This window comes from Falco punctatus (genome assembly GCF_963210335.1).
Source record: "Falco punctatus genome assembly, chromosome: 11".
In the NCBI taxonomy this organism is placed as follows: domain Eukaryota; kingdom Metazoa; phylum Chordata; class Aves; order Falconiformes; family Falconidae; genus Falco; species Falco punctatus.
In genome coordinates this window covers 23,895,561-23,913,203 of record NC_137591.1, presented here as the reverse complement: position 1 = coordinate 23,913,203, position 17,643 = coordinate 23,895,561, and the positions used below count along the sequence as shown (strand labels likewise).

At 37.5% G+C, this 17,643-nt stretch overlaps 1 protein-coding gene across 5 annotated transcripts in view; it reads right to left on the bottom strand.

The window, feature by feature from the left end:
- The window catches only part of NTNG1 (netrin G1), a 158,261-nt gene that overhangs the window by 36,971 nt on the left and 103,647 nt on the right, over positions 1-17,643 (bottom strand). For 3 of the 5 annotated variants that reach the window (XM_080407212.1, XM_080407208.1, XM_080407209.1), the window contains exons 5-7: positions 14,181-14,207; positions 4,134-4,199; positions 2,167-2,226 (exon numbers count right to left, since the gene is read on the bottom strand). In XM_080407212.1, coding sequence (XP_080263338.1) covers positions 2,167-2,226; positions 4,134-4,199; positions 14,181-14,207 — 153 coding nt within the window. The remainder of the gene's footprint in view (positions 1-2,166; positions 2,227-4,133; positions 4,200-14,180; positions 14,208-17,643) is intronic. The other 2 variants (XM_080407210.1, XM_080407211.1) reach the window with 2 other exon arrangements.

The window sequence follows — 17,643 nt, the reverse complement described above, 5'->3', positions numbered from 1 at the left end:
ATTGGCAATGGTGCAAAGAAAAAAAAAAAAGCCATGGCAAGTAACGATTAAATCAAATTTTTAATAATTTTTGCTTCTCCCTACCTCTTCCCGCATTTTGCTAGTGCAGTAATATGAACCTGTTTTGCTTACTGCTCTTGGCCTGATAAGTGAATCATTTTTACATCCCTCTGTGTTTATTAAGAGAGCTATGTAAAGGGTCTTCATATGACTGAAATGGAATGATTTTTACCACTGGCTACATGAGTTGCCACACTAAACCAGTCAAACACAGTGTATAGATCTGCATTCAGCATTATGCCAGCTGGGATGCTGATACCTGTCAATGCTGTACGGCCCTTCTAGCTTTATCATGTGGCTCACCTTAACCAGCACACCAAGACCAGAAAAAGCCTGCTTATTAGAACTGTCAGAAACACAGCTTAAAGTTTTTGGGTATGTGCCTCTGGCGAGCAGCCCAAGCACCTTCATACACTGGCAAAGCCACACAATCACTGAGATGGGGGGAGAAGTATAAAAATCAGATGGTTTACCAACAATGAAACAACATGAGCTTACAGTGCTAGAAAATGCTGCTTTGAGTTTTGAGTACTGCATGTCAGAAAAGGCACAGATAAACCGGAGACGGTTTAAAGCTATTAACAATACGGAGTAAATGATTTGGCAAATAAAACCTCAGAGGAGAGGCAAAGTTAGTTAGATAGGTTTAACGTGAAGGAAAAAGGGAGAAGAGATAGCCACGTTAGATTTGAGAATTGGCTTTGGATGATCCAGGAATTGTCAACTTCCTTGTTGACTCACAGAAGGATTGGCTCTATGAGCCTGTAAAGACAATGCAGTGATTCTATTGCAACAATCTTGATCCCACTGTAAAAAGCCTGATAAAACTGCCCATTGAAGGAGGCTCATAAAGAGGTTGATCGTCTTAAGAGTTTTGTTTCTACAAATTCAGTACTTTTTTTTTCCCCCATTATAATGCTATGCATTTACATCTTTGAGGTGACATTCTATTGTGCTGTGGGGACAAGGTTCAGCTGAAGCTTCAGCTGCGACCAATAAAACACAAAACGTCATCACATGAAACAATGGTAAACACATACAGAAGGGAAGCATATTTTTTAAACTAAGACAGGTAATGCATGAGACATCTATCAGTGTCATTCTCTAATTAAAAGCACAAAGAGTGTTTCAAGAAAAGTGCATTCAGAAATCATTACAGTATTTTTCTTTTTCATTTTCCAGTAACTATGTGCTCCTCCCCTATACACTAACAAAAGGTAAACAAAGGAGATTTCACTGTAACCTTAGAAATGACCTGCTTCATAACAAACAGTATGGATCATCATCATGATCTCATCTAATGGGTCAAACTAAGTTCAATCATTTGTTAATATCCCTATTCCTTGTTAATATGTATTTCATGAATAATGAGATAACCACAATAGCTACAGAAAGACAAAACATCTGCATACATACTCTTTACAGATAAATTGATCAGGAAAAACAATGAGAGGATCTCAGGGTTCAGACTGTGAATGATAGATATGCAAATGAAACGGGTTGCCTGTAAGTCAGAGGGAATATTGGCATCCTTCATTATGCCTATATAATTCCATTATTTTAATAAACCACTGAAACATCAGTTCAAAATGTAATGCCTACGCTCTGAATTTGCACACTGTTACAATAAAATGAAGATGTAAGGCGCACTTACAATGCATTAAACGACATAACTATGCATTACACTCCATGGCATTTACAGACACTACTTGAGGATACGGACAATTGACGTTTTATGTATTGTTTGCCCTCAACAAATCTGCTTATGTATCCTCTTTTACAATTTATGCATATCAGTGAGGAAAACAAGACTCTAGCAAACATTTGCTTTCTAGTCAATGATCTGAATGGTCATATTCATACATTTAACTCCTTTAAAAACAAATGCCATGTCACTTCATATGCCAGCAGCAACTGTCTAAGAAGCGTATTTATTTTCCTTGTATGGCTTATGTTTATGCGACTTAATGCTTCTGTTGTTGTCAATGAAAATGCCTCACCAGTAAACTGATGGGTACACTTCACAGATATTCCAGATTCATACAGTGCAATGTTTTCACAACACAGAGCACTATGGAATCACTGTATGAATCCAAGAATTCCTACCTCTCTTGTGGTTTGCAACTTGAACAGAAGAAACAGTTGACATAGCTAATTTGGGAGCAACTGGACAGGTAATAAAATGAACAGTAAATTAGAAAAGGTATCATATAGAAACAAATCAAAAGATTAAAATAAACTTTTTTATTTTCTAACTTATAAAGTAACTTTAACCCTGGTTATTGTTTTATAAGGAAAGACTGAAAGTCAGGGAAAATGAGTTATGTACTATCTACTATTGAATCACTTGAGCTGTAATATCCAAGATAAAGAAAGGGAATGTAATTCACATCTATACACTTTGGCAGTTTTGTGTTAGAGGTTATTTGATGATTTCTCCCAATCCCTGACCAATGACTATATGGTAACCAGAGTGGTCTGCAAAGGGTTTTATTAAATTTGTAAACAAATTTATTCTGGCCTAATAGCATAAACAAAGAAAACACCATTAACAATATTAGGTATAGGCAGATTTCTGTAATTATTCTCTTCATATGCTATCCTTGACGGAAGTATTTTATCTACTATACATGTTAAACATTGTTACAATGTGCTGCAAACACAAAAACTGACTAGAAATGCTTGTAAGTTTTTGTGTTTTGTGCTCCCTCTTGAAACATCGGAACTAAATTTGCTATAACTCTTATTTTTGGGGAAGAAGGACTGAATAATTTTCTGTTCAAGACTCATTTTGTAATGAAGTTAAGTCTCAGATCACAAGCAGTATAATTAAGCTATGAAATCCATTAGAAGTGCTAAGTATCATTTAATTGGGAATGTTTTGATTTAAAATTCCTGTGAATAATGCAGGCTACTCCTTACAGAAAGCAGAGGAGCAGAGATCAATCTGTTGTTTTTTGTTTTGTTTAAGGAATACATGCAAAAGCTTGGAAAATGTACCATGAGCTAAATGCAGTTACTGAAAAGCTAAGCATAACTTCATCAGGGATATTTAATTTAAAATATATGTGAATAATGAGAACTAAAGTACATTGTTAATCCTTACAGAGAGCACAAATCAACTAGTATTTTCTGTTTTGTTGGGAACATAGAGATGTGCACATATAACATGGTAGATTTTATAAGTCTGTGCGTATGTTTTGATTTGGTCATGGTGATCAATGGCTTTAACTATGGCCCTTCCCATGTAATTCCCCCCCAGATTCCCAATACATCTTGTTCAGTTTAGCAGCTATTTTCTAGATCACCTTTTCATTAACATTATTCTCCAGTTGTATGTGTTATAGCACGGAAAGGACACCCTTTGAACAGTCAAAGCAAGCCACAGGCCAGATTTCTGCAGGGATTTTTTGGGGAGTAAAGGGCAGTAAATAAGGAGAACAAAAGGACATTTTTTTTGTAATGAACAATCATTTTGAAATGTGAAGTATAGGCGAACATAACTTCAAGTAACACAGAATCTTACTTTTATTAGTCTTCTGTCTCTTTCAATGCTAATAATCATGCCACAGTCTGTCAGTAATTGTTTGTGTGGCACTCCAGTTGTAGACTGCTATGAGTCTATCCTGCAGAGAACTTGCTTGTATTGTGGATGGCACAAAAGCTGAGAATGCTTCTCAGCTCACTTGGGAAAACAAAGTGGAAACGAGACATTAAAAATGGGTTTGATGTAGACAATGACAATCTTTCCCACTCAAAAATCTCAGAACTTAGAATACAGGCTGTGCTGTCTAAACAAGTCGAATGTTATCCAGGGCTTTCTGTATATCAGTACTTATAATCTGCACATCTACTTTTTCAGACTTTTTGCAGTAATGTGCACAATTTGAGTGTTGGAAGACTCCCTTTTCAGGTAAGGTCTCTTTTATGGTTATTTTCTCACAGAGTAGCATTACTTGGCACCAGAAGAAAAATGAGTTGGATTATTGTTGTTACTACTTTTGCCACCATGTGGGACTCCTTCAAAACAATTTCAGTAACTTTAGACCACTAGGAATTTTACAGCATCCTACCTTGGTTTGGTTTAGAAACCTCAAGGGAAGAAATATTCGGCCATATCCTATCAAACTTTGGAGGATCTGCATGCATCAGGAAAAATCAGGTTTTGTTATTTACATCTGTGATATTGTTCTAAACAGGCAAGCATATGGACAAAGACATAGAATACAAACATCCATTACTGGACTAGTCTAGGTTGCACTTGAACAGTACATGACTCCACAGTGAACAAGAAAACAAGCAATTGATGATTCCCAAAACACCAAACGGACATAAAATACTGTGCGTAACAATGTATCTTCTGTGGTTTAAAATACATTTTTTGGTGATAGAAGATATCCTAGACCAATATATATGGTTCTAACCACCAGGAACAAAACAGGAACATACTCTGGTAAAGCTGCTCTGCAGAGATAAAATGACAGTATCAGACAAATACGGATTTCTTACCAAAGACACATTATCTTACTGAAACATACTGTTTTAGGGCCTTTTGAGTGAATTATATATCTGTTATCAGAAGAAATACATTTACCAGTAGAGTGGGCCTTTTGCTTTCTTACTTCTGTGTGTTCTGTTTCCTGTCGTCTCTGCTGATGTATTTTACAGTTTGATTTTATTTTTTTTTTTTTTGGTAAAAACATTAAATGTCTACATTTCTTAAAAGTCCTACATAATGTGTTACTTCCATGAAACATTTTGCCTCTCAGTGAAAGAATTAGCTATGTCTCTTTAGAGCTTCATCTCCTCTGGTCGATGTGTTTTGGGGCTGGAGCAGTGGGCAGTGATAACCCTTAGCAGAATGGGGAGTAAGTGAAGGGGACGGGGTTGTGTGGGGGGAGGAAAGAAAACTTTCCCTGATCTGGGAAAAGGTATTTATATTCTCCTTATTTTTCTGTTATAATATTTTCTCCTTTTCCATCTGCCTAGCTTTGAACATCAGATTTGGGCCACATTTTTATCATCTTCTGTGAGTACTGCAGTGGTTGCATCCTTTCTGAGCTGAACAGAATTTTCCTGGACAGTCACATCAGCCTACACAGCCGTGATATTCATGGGGAGAGGAAGGTGTGTCTCACTGTTATGTCCATCTTACTGGAAGACCTTCAGGGGACCTACGACAAAAAAACATCTGATGTGGAAGGAGGGCATCCCATTCTGACCCACTTGTCAAAGGTGAAGACAAATTGGCTGAGTGAGGTTGGCTGTCCCCAAAGTGTTCCCACATAGAGAACCATTCAAGGAAAGGATGATGACCTGCACTGTGCCATTTACTGTTAGGTAGTCTTCTGAAAGTGAATCAGTCAAGTTGTGATACAATCACATCATTGCATCATATTCTTGCATTTTTGTGCTTTTCCCTATCAGTCAAGAAAACAGAAGGAAGAAAGACTGAGTCAGTTTGATAGATTCTCAAACTACGTATTGATTAAAAGATAACCTGCTTCTGCCGGTCAGATCCACCAATTCACACACATAGGAAGTGCAAACACATTAGTCAGAGTGTATGACAAAAGGCATCCAAAAGCCATACTTACGGAGGTGGCATGATAACCCTAGCCCACTGAAAGACACTAATTCCATGCACCTGAGAGACCACCTTCCTCCACCTCCTGAAACATTGGCTGGCAACAGTTTCAAGCATACGCAAATTACTCGCACAGTCAATTCACTGTTAAAATTTTGGTAGATTTAGGACACTTAAGCTACACGTAAAGATTGTAAAGGGACTGGACATTAGAGAATGCATGTAAAAGTCATCTGGTAAAAAATGAAAAGCAATCTTTATCGACTACATTGTCCTGCTGTCCCCTGAGCCTTTTTTTTCTTTTAGCCATTGTGCAACATTAGGGTTGTTGCAGAACACTTGTAATGTTTCAGACTGGAGCTTCCAGTATCCTACTTGTGTTGTTGAATACTGTGTAGGCATACTACACACCTACTACAAAATTTCACCTACTATAAAAATTCACATCCAGAATGGTCTTCAATTGAAATGGCCTAGGTATTAAGCAGAAGTAAAAGTAATAGCGTCAAAGCTTTGTAATGCCTTAGGACTAACCCTTGGAATAGCTGTATCGATAAACTGTAGGTCCCATATAGGAAATCAGATACTTTATATAATCTGATTCATATAATCAGTAACATTTCATATATAATCTTATTCTTATGGTGATTTCCCCAAGTAAACTTTTGTCCAAATAAAATAATTATTCGTATGACAGAAAAATCAGTGTTACATATTTCTTTGCAATCCTATAAATGCTATAGATCTGGGCTCATTTTAGCAAACTTACTTAAAACAAAGGTTGTGACTTACTGCAAAATAATTAAAAATTCCCTGACCCTTTAGATTAGATTGCATTCAGCTGAGTTTCTTAATGGGCACCCACAACAATAAAGAGCATATTTACAGTGCCTGAAGATTACCAATTAAGTATTATTACTAGCAATGATTACTAGTTACTAGTGATAATTATAGCCATCTTAGAATGGACTTCTGGAGGTCATTTTTTTCCACCTTTTGCTCATAGCAGGGTCAACTTCAAAGTTAGCTGAGGTGGTTCAGGGTCATAGCCAGCTGACACCAGCTGCTGTCGTCAGTGTCTCTGGGATGCCTGGTAATGTCGTTAACGCTCCCAGAGAATTAATGCTTCTCTTATGTGCTGCTGCCTTTTTTTTTTTTTTTTTTTTAAATCTTTGGTAAAAAGAGTATTTTTTTCTTATGTCCTTATTCATGAAATGTATTAACACCAAGATTACAGGTTTCTTGATAAAGGCCTTTCTTCTTATCTTTGAAATTTTCTGTTTTTTTAAATAATGAAGATGACTTCAGATGCTTTATCTGAAAAGGTATGTGAGACGTCCAAGTCAAAGAATGTTGACTGTCATTCCCACAAGAATATTGGAGCAGATGAGTCATCCTTTGAACAGGCACTGGGAAGATTCATTTAGCAGCTAGTTATTCTTTTATAGCAACTTGTGAAAATATTTCTAGTCCTCAATGATTGCCACTAAAGGTTTTATTTGTAAAGAAATTGACTAGTTAAACCAAGCTTTTCCAGAACAATTCCATGTATGGATACTGTACTGTGTAACTGAAGTCATTATTTGCCAGAGTAATTAATGAATTTTGGTATAGGTATTCTATAAGACATACTATGTAGATCTGCTGTAATATTATTCTATGACAGCTATTTTAGGTAAACAAGGGTACAGAAATGTGAAAGAGTTTCTAAAAGTGTATTTTAGTATTGTTATTTAGAAGTGAAGCTACTGTAGGCACCTGTGTCATATGACTGAGCAGAAAATTCCATGTAACATTTTAAATTTGCATTGGAAATTTCTGTATTTTTAGTTACTATCATTCCAAAGCCAATTGTATGCAGGAAATAACAAGTGGGGAAAAAAAGTAATAATCTTGCTTTTGTGAACTAAGGAGAAACTGATTGCATTATATTTACTAGGTGTATGATAATTTCCTTTGGTTTTGTTCCCCCCCCCCCCGCCCGGGGCCCCAATCCTTTTTTTGGATATACAGTATTGGAATTACCTATGGTATTAAATGAAGAAAATTTGCTCACATATTCACTGGAACTGCAGTCTGCACCGTGGGCTGCATCGTGGCTTCAGACTGGGGAACTAATGGAGATGAACGGGTAGTTCAGCCCGATGCCAGCCAGCCAGCTGCACGTGCAAAAGCCCTGTCATGGTGTTGGCAGAAATTAATCAGCACTTTGTTGGCTTCTCACTCCAACCAAGTACTGAGCTGGCAGTAAAATTAAAACGTATTCCCACCGGGAGGGGCTATCCCTTCACAAGGATGAAGAACGCAGGTGACGGAGTGTATGAGGTTGTGTCGCTGCCGGGGCACCTGCGCTCCACGGCAGACCAGCACATTGTCCTCTCCAAAACAGCTTCTGCTGACCCACTCCACGAAGAACGCATTTGCTGAAAATTGCTACTAATAAATCAGTAAGTCTTAAATAATGCTCACTAATGGCAGACAGGGAGCACTTGTGTTGACAACTATCATTACTTATTTAATTTATAATAACAATAAGGAACCCTAGTGAGAGATTCCGATTAATATTTTTTTTTAACTTTCTTTCAACTTCTATTTAAAACACAAAAAAGCATTTAAAAAACTGTCAGCATAAGCTTAATGATTCTAGCAGAAGTCCATGCTTCTAGTCACAGAAAAACTGGCCTTGGTACTGCCTATTTTAAACCACGAGTATTTGAGAGTAAATACCTACTCTAAAATACAAGTATATAATGAGCACAGTGCAGGTTTTATGACAGCATTTTTAGGTGTTGATATATGACAAAAAATTAGGAATAATAAAAAAATAATGCTCATTGAAATCAATAGCAGATTTAGTAACTGCTGGAATAATTGGTTGTGTTTATATGAGATGATATTCCATCACTTCTTGCAATGATCACACTACCATTATTACAGCATTTCTATCTCTTTACTTCTGTTAAGTCATGATAAACTACCTCACATAAAATTTTCCTTTCAGCACTTTTGTAACACTGCAAAATCTAACCCATCGAAAGAGAAGAAATGCTTAAAAAGTTTTTGTAAAAAATCACCCCTTTATTAAGTTAAAAAAAAAAATACATGGCCAATGTTAGGCAATCTGTTTTGGAGCAATGTAGGAAGTTTCATACCTGTTCCTTTGAAGAAAGGAGAATTCTGCATATTTGTGAAGATGTGGTTGTTTTATGGCAGCTCCTCAGCCATAACAGCTTTTATAACTGTTGGAAGAATTTAAATGCAATTAGTCCTTTATGTGTCCACTTGTCTTGGAGTAAAAGAAAGTGATTTTTTTAGAGGCTTTAAAAAAAAAAACAATCCAATGATCCAGCTTTTTTAGATATCAGAAAAAAATCCACTGATTTTAACAAATGTGTTGGCTAATTTTCAAACTAATGAGGTCTGAGGGAGTATTCCTCAATTGTGAGTATTTCCACTCAAATATTTGCAAAAGTGAACAATGAATTCAAGTAGTTTTGGAAGGAAATATTTAGATACTATCTCATGACAAAAAAAGTAAATTATTCTATTGATAGTTTCCAGGGGTTGTTCCTTTTTATTTTGATTGATTCTGCTTTTTCCTACAAAGATGCTGAAATTGGCTGGTTGATTAGGATTATTGTACAGTAATTCACAACGGAGAAAGAACAGTAAATCAAGATAATTTTTTAAAAATCAGAATGCTGATTTGGAAACCTTATTCATCCCTTATACTCTATGAAATGAACTGATTACATGCCTAAGGAACAGAAAGAAAAAGAGGAGAGAGTAAAATATAGAAGTGCATTTTTTGCTAGGAATTTCTCCCCAAGCTTTATTAGATTTTAAAATATCTTTATGGATCATGTCTGCTCTCTGTAAACTTCCTTGAGTAACTGCAGCTAAACTTGCATATTGCAGGTGCAGTGTTTTGCACGGGTACCATAGTACATATTGAAAAGTTGATATCTTGTCTTCTATAGTGTCCTATCACTTCATTGTTTATTAAATGGTTGAAACAAAGATAACTGTGAACTAAAGTAACTTCAGATATGTTACAGCAAATCAAAAAGGCATCAGAAAGACTGTTTGACTGATACACTGTTTCTAACTAACCCAAGATGATGCAGGTAAAGTGGGATAAGAAGGAGAAACAGTACGACACGGCCAGTGGCCATGTCTACTAGACTGGTGAGAATAGCTCTTCTTATCTGTTAAAATTGGTGGATCTGGCGAAACAAAAACTGAAACAAAGGCTCCCCCAAATTTCACCCCAACCCCCAACAACCTGTCAGTGCTCCCTGCAGCTGCGTTGGTCGTTTCTGACCCTGCACTAGAAATCACTGCACAAAGAGGTGGTCTCTGCTCAGTGCTGGGGCCAGCGTGGGTGCTTTGCTACTGAACTTCAAGGGTGAAATGCTAGCTATACAGAAGAAAATTGGCTTTGTTATGAATCCTACCTGGTAAAGAAACTACTCATAATTTTTTTTATGTGGAATATTAAATTTCTTTCAGATCCAGTATTCAAATGAGTGCCTTATACCGCATAGGCTAACAGTATTCTCTTTCAGCACAGTAATGTTTTAATATAATGGAAAATCTAATTGTTACAGTGAAGAATTCTGAGCGCTTCAAAGTATTAAAATAAAGGAGGGAAAACAAATACTGTTACTGGCTTGATCTTATAGTAAGTTACTTAGATAAGGTGATTGCCTTAGACTAGGAGCCTGATTAACAGTATTTATTAAAACGTCAGACTTGGATAAAATTGAATTTAAATGAGAACATTTGGCTACTATGTCTAAAATTATATATATAGTCTGAAGACAATTTTTAAGTGTTCTAAGAAGATACATATCTTAATGGTATCTAGACAGTACAGCTCTCTGTAAAACTTGACCTCAAATAATAATAGAAAAGTAATGTACAACCTAGTTATACATGTTTATATCCTACTGACACATGTGGATGTTGTGGATGTACTCTAGTCTAGAGCTTGGCATTGTAATGGCTTTGATCCCATGGCTGTAAATTTAATAAAAGCACTTCTCAGTTACCACAAGGGGGCAAAATCGGATCCAAAATACTTTGTGTTGTTATTAAAAAAATTAAAAAAATAAAAAAAAAATCCACTAGTATTTGCTCTCACAACCTTTTAAGACACATTAAAATTTCATAGCAAGTATGTAAAACAAATAAAGCTACACTCATCCTGACACTATTTTAGTTCCAGAAAAAAACCTACTAGATCTTTCAAGGTTAAGAAAACAATAAAATAAGAGTGCCCATTCAGTAGTTGGTGGTTATTTTTTACTTTTGCATCTTGCATTCGTTATGATTAAAAAAAAAAGTTCTCAATTTAAAATTGGCTGTAAAGAAGAATTAAAACATAGAGAACAAAGCAGAAAATACCATTTGATTATCGTGATTGCATCTTGCACTTGGGTGCATGGTCTGTCTCTAAACTCTGACTCATCTGCCACCAGCAGGCTTTAAGGTGATAATCACCCACACGGAGCTATTTGCACATCATGTCTATCCTATCCTGTATCTAATTATACCCTTTATAACAAACTGTTTAGCATAATTAGTTATAGAGTTATGCTTTACAGGAAAAAAGATGCAAGCTACAGTTTAGAAGATTCAACTTTTTGAAGGCACACACGTACAGTTTAGTAATTTTGGTATTTGATCACAACAATGAACATTTTGATGCATTGGTCTATGCAAAATTACACAATCATTATTTTAGCAAGTAAAATAATGTAATTTTCAGAATATTTACATACTGTATGTAAGCATTGTTTAAAATTATGAAATGGTTTTGGGACTCATTAATTGCTAACACTTTCACCAGTATTTTTCCAGACATGGCTGAAAAATGCTGAAAGGGCCAGCACTGGAATCAAGAATGCTGGAAATGATCAGAGAACCTATTATTCAATTGATAGACAACAGCAGGTACAAATGACCTTAATGGGAAAGCTCTCCCCCCCCCCCCCCTTCTAGATGATCCGAAAGGATGTTTACTTCATGACCACTCTCTGTGTTCAAACTTCAATGATGAGCTGCTTTAATATGAGATCCTTTGAGGTAAAAAAGGAATAGATAATGATACATATATGTGCACACAGGTAAATATGTTTTATTTTTCTTTGCTTGCTTTCATTGCAGTCTTAAAAGTGTTAAATGAATGTCGCCTGCAGTAGCATCTTTCTTGCAAGCTGGCAGTTTAGTCTTCACACCCCCTGCCCGAACCCCATCCTCCTTGTTTTAGAAAAAGCTTGAAGGACACAAAAGCCAATACCCCAGCCCCTGCCCTCCCCCCCAACCCTTCTCACCATCCCCTCCCCATCAGTGCTTGCTGCCAGGCAAAATAAACCCCAAACTGTATCTCCTGAGAGTACCTTCCTGGCCCCAGAAGGGGAAATACTCTGCTGATACGAACACAAACATTGTATTAGCCTAGACAAAGGAAGAAATCATGCAGAATCCATTAAAGCAGCCTCAAGTAATTAATCTGGTTAGTTTTTATGTGTTAATTGTACTTCTGTTAAATTCTCTTAGAGACCAGGAGAAGTTTATGGGTTCTATCCTCATTTAATGATAATTCTGCTATTCCTATCTTACAGGAAAGATGTTCAGAACATTGTGCAAGTGGAGCTATTTTCCCCGTGAGCTACTTAAGAAAAAACACATGAAAAAACCATGCAGAATATCAGTATTTACTTGTGCTCATGAAGAGGTGCTCATGCTTCATCCTTTCCAGCTAGGCAAAGAAATTTGTTGAATTCTACCACATATTATTCCAAGACATTTAGAGCAGATTAAAGGTAAAGCATAGACCTGTAGAAACTCATATTTCCTATGGAATGTTAAACAGAATTGTCTCCATTTGTAATAGATAAACTGTACTAAATCACCCTGGTGTAAAATACAAAGAGGTCAACAATGCATCCTTTCAGCTCACCATTATTTAAAAGGTGTTTGAGTTTCCCTATTAAGTTTTCAAAGGCCAACATCTGCTGATGCTCAGAAATGGAGGATGTGGTGAGGAAGGCTGTATGGAGTGTGAAGTGAAAACACAACCATATATTCCATGCAACACAGTACTAGGAAACTATAGCACAACCAGACTCCAAAGAGCTATTTTCCCATTCATCCCATTTCTGTTATTGATGGCAGGAATATTCCTGAGAACAGCGATGCAAACTTCTCTTTCATTTAGTTCATTTTTTGGTTACAAAATACATGTATAAACAGCAGATTTTGAAAACAGCATATCACTATGCATTTGCAGTCATGCAAACGCCAAAGGAGACACTACAGTGGGAAAATTACATTATTAAGATTGAAGGCTTTCATTTGCATGTTATTGTCCTTGCTGCTGTTTCACTGCTTAAAGCCACAAACCAGATGCCCTGGCACTCGGCTGCTAACGCCGCTCTTGTTTGCACGGAGGCTAGTTTTGACGGCATTTAACTTGCTGTCTACAGCTTAACAAATCAGCGCCATTCATGAGCTTAAGTAAACTGAGCTGATTTATAAATTGATAGACCTGACCCTGCATCATAAGAAGCGAGATAGTTTTACCCAAGTTACTAGAAGCTTTTCAGCTGGATATCAGGTATGGCAAATTGTGTTTTAGTACTGTGATATTTTATTATTGTGATAGTTCTGCATCACACAAGTTGCGTCTAAAGCCTCTGCAAAGCTGAGGCTGTGGGGAATATTTTTTCCGTCAGCCACAGCAGGATCCCATTTCCGTCTCCCTGCTTTATTTTTAATTAGCTAACATGCCATGACTATGGGCACTGCTCTGCTACGGAACTCAGCTGAGACTTACAGCTCAGCAACCTTGGTTCGTTCACGTGTTTTATTTAATTATTTACCTCTTTTTTTGATATAATAGTTCTTTACATAATGGTATTATGGTTTTGTTGTAGTTTAAGTGTAACATTTTGATGCTCTAATTGCACACAAGAAAGCAAGTTTTTGTGAAGGAACACAATTGTTTATTTTGTGGAGTAAAGCCCATTTCAAAGGTCGCTGGCGTTAAGGCAAATATTCCAGCAGGTACACTGCATTTGCTTAATGAAAACTCTTCCATTTATAAACTCTTCCGCTTGCTCTTTGAATTTACACACAGACATACATGGATGAAAATTAATGGTCGTATGCTTTCATTAGTAGCAAACACTTTTTTCTTCCTTTTTTTTTTTTTGAAAAGATACTCAACAAATATCTTCTGTGGAATAGTGTCTTAATTCTCTGTATCACACTCAGTTTTCATCTGCTGATCAGAACTGATCAGAAAATCTGTAGCTGAAGGCAGATGTGATGTCAGCAGTGACATTCTCTCTGACCACGTAATATGGTGACACGTTAATGCAACAGTGGAAGGGCAATACAGAGCCCCCCTGCACTACAGAGAACTTTTTCAGAGAAATATTATCTACAACAGAAAAGGGATGTTGGGAAATTAGATCCAAGAAGCTGAATGACAAAGCAAAACAACACCGGTTTTATTACTTACTACCAATACTGGAAATACTGGGTATACCTGTAGAGAAAGAAAACACAAAAAGCTATAGTTAACTGTTTGCTGCAGTTAGCTGAGCCATTACATCTAAGATTCTGAAAACAATCTTCTCCCACTTTTCAGAATATTTTATCAATACATAGTGAAACCCAAGCAACCGCCAGTATGTCTCCAGCCCTTTATAAATGCAGTCTTTAGATTTTTCAGTACGAGACTGCAGGGACCACTAAAATGTATTGACAGATGGGTATTTCTGGGACCTACACCAGCTCTCTGAACTTCATGAATTTGTTCAGAACAGTTTTGTATTTCAACTAACCAGCCATTAGGTTTAATGCTTTCGATAAAAATATCAGTCATGCATGTATTATGCAGATCTACAAGAATAATTTAACCAAGGGATAGATGCACTGCTAACTGCTTTGGCCAGCTGCTTAAATCAGTTGACACCTTCTGTTGCATTAACTGTATATAGCTATTTTTTTCCCCTCTTTTACCTGATGGTTATCTAAATTAAACTAGGGAAAAGGAATGTAATTGAGCGAAACAATCTAATGCATTAGGTTGGTCATATTGACTAAGCCTCTCATTGATTATTATTTTTTTTTTAATTGTGTCCCCCCTACTTTCATTTCAATTCCTAAGCTGAATTAATGCAAGGAAAGCATTCCAGAGGCAGGTGAGATTTACCAGAAGAGGTGGGGCTGCTGTGGAGTAAAGCTCCTCCGTTAGATTACCAATGCGGGATCTCATGTTGCATGATGCAGTCCCAACAAGTAACCTGCTGGTGGCTCTGTCTTGAAAGGTGTGTAGCACAAAAATATGGACATGGAATCTTTCCTGAAATGCTGTCTTGTTTAGATTAAATGTCATTGCTAATGGCAATATTGCGAGCCTATTTGGTTGAAGTCACAAATTGCAGATCAGTATTTAAATCCTGGATATTTGCATCTTCTCAGTTAAATACAGTTTGCCTTTTGGAAGTTCTATTGACTTCTAATGGCAAAGACTTTTACTGCAGAAATCTGTCTGTTTCTCCATTTAACATCTGCTATACTTCTTTCAACATCTATCTTGAAGTTCTGTCTTACACAGAGGTGGCATGGACTTCATTCTGCAGTTACGCAAACTGGAGCAAAGGAATGCCTTAAGTGTAGATGATACTCACTGTAAGCAAGGTTGTAGAGTCAAGGTGGGAACATTTCTAACTTGTGGCATGGCTAAGGCAATGCTGAAGTAATTGCATTTGCAGAATGGTGACCATAAACGGATCTTTTGTGTTTCACCCCATCAGTCCTGGAGCACACATCAGAACTGCAGCTCTCTGGTTTCATATCCTACAGAACCTGTGGTCTAGCAGAGCACCGGGCATCGCGCTGGAGGCAGCACCTGCTGCTAACCGAGCCCCAGGTGCCGTTTGCAAACTTGGTTATTTCTACTTCTGATGAGATAAACATGTACTTTTCAAAATTGTAGAATCACGAGGTATTAAAAGCTAAATAAAAATATCATTGTTCCAGAACAATGATGTTACAGTTCTGAAGGTAATGAAAAGTGCTTTTTTTCAGTTAGGATAATGTAAAAGGCCTTCTATCCCTTTTTCTTAAATGTCAAAAGGCAATCCATTTTCAAATAATTTCCCCTGAAGTTTCAATAGCAACTTGTTTACATTTTTGCAAGTCATTGTAATTGTTTTAAATTAGCAGGATTCGTTTTCCTTTATACATTGATGGAACCTGCACAAATATTAGCTAAAATACAGATACTGTGTTCTTGCATCAGACTTCCACTGTGAAATGGTATTTGTATTTCCTCTGGGTATACTCCCCCGCCTCAAACCTTCTTCTCTCCTACACACACATACAAATATCCTCTCCTTTCTCTCCTGAACAGATTGTAGCAAAGGGAGAGGTTTTCCTGCAAGTCTGCTTGCCTCATTTTGCTGTACTTCAAAAATTTCAATGAATTCACAGTGATAAATGTTTTCTGGGCAGAGAACAATGAAAGCGAGATGCCTGCTAGCCCGAAGGGCTCTGCATTAACCTTGCAAAGTTGTCTTCAGGTTCTGTTTGAGAAGCTCTTTTGTCATCGCTGTACAGGGTTTCTGGGTTGAAGTGATCTGTAACCAGCTTGATTTTTGCAATACCAGGTATCCATCCCTATGTGTGGCAACTGGCCTTGATAGTGCACTACTTTGTGTCCTTTCTGCTAAAGAAAGTGCGAATGGCACTTCTAAGTTTGTCTGGAAAGGAGCTGGTTATGTAGGGCCACAAAGCAGTATCTATTAACACTCTGTGAAAACTGCACATATGATGGGAAAATTATTCTTAGTACGAGTGTGTTTGTGAGATCTGGAGTTACATATTGAGACCAGCTCTTGAATTCAGCCGAGCAGTATTTGGTGCAAGCCCTTAGGTAACAGCACAGGAGGTGTATGTAACTTGTCGGCGGAGGCGTGCAGGGGCCGAGGGGGGTGGCTCCCGCCGTGGCAATGCCGCCGGGATGCTGGCAGGTGGTGGAAGCCATCCCACCGCTGCCGGCCCTTTGGATGAAAACCGGTATGTTGCATGATGGGGATCGTTTCCAGTCAGCCTTGTATTGAAATCTGAGTACTTTGCAGCATGAAATGATGTGAACAGGTTATAGACAGAAATGAAGAATCAGGCCCGTTACCTTCCCTTGATGCAGAACGCTATTTAGCTAGACATAAAGAGTAAATAAACCCAAGTGATTGCATTTATGTATATTCAGTTGTTAAACCAAAGCAATGTGCAGTCTAAATGATCTTCCGGTTGAAATCACTGGGATGGTTATTACTGGTAATAGTTTTATAGTGAGGAAACAGTGAGTAGAGTGTGCAAAGAAAGTTCAGGGGTAGCTACTGCCCCGGAAATGGCAAACATTGCAGAAGAAAGTCTCTAATACTTTTTATTATTTTTGACTTGACTTGAGGGTGGTGGTTTGGTGTATTACATGTTCCCTGTAAGTGCATCTAAATATACACGCATTACTTGAGAGAAAGAAATCTGGTGTTTTCCTTTTATAGGATCTTCTGCATCTGCCCTGTAATTTTCTCATTTCCCCTTTTTCCAGAAGCGGATTGTTTTAGCTGTTATCTACCATGGAGCTGACTATTGAGAATGGAGAGAAAAAAGCAAATCAGATGGTAGAAAAGAAAGCAAGTTTTCAGTTTCTCATATAGTTTGTGTCATTGGGAAATCCATAACACAAAGGAGGAGCATCAAGGTTTGGGTGAGAAGGGCCACACTGCTGCTTCCACTCTCAGGGTGGGTCATACCCTGCCGTTCCTCTTACCACCTCCATCGTCAATGCCTGCATGCGCTTCCCATCAGCAGCACAATTAATGCAGCCAGGACGCATCCCTTCCTGGGCAGGGAGTACATGTGGGGTGGAGGAATTACTCTGTCAACGCGTTCTTGGCTACCATCTTTCCCAT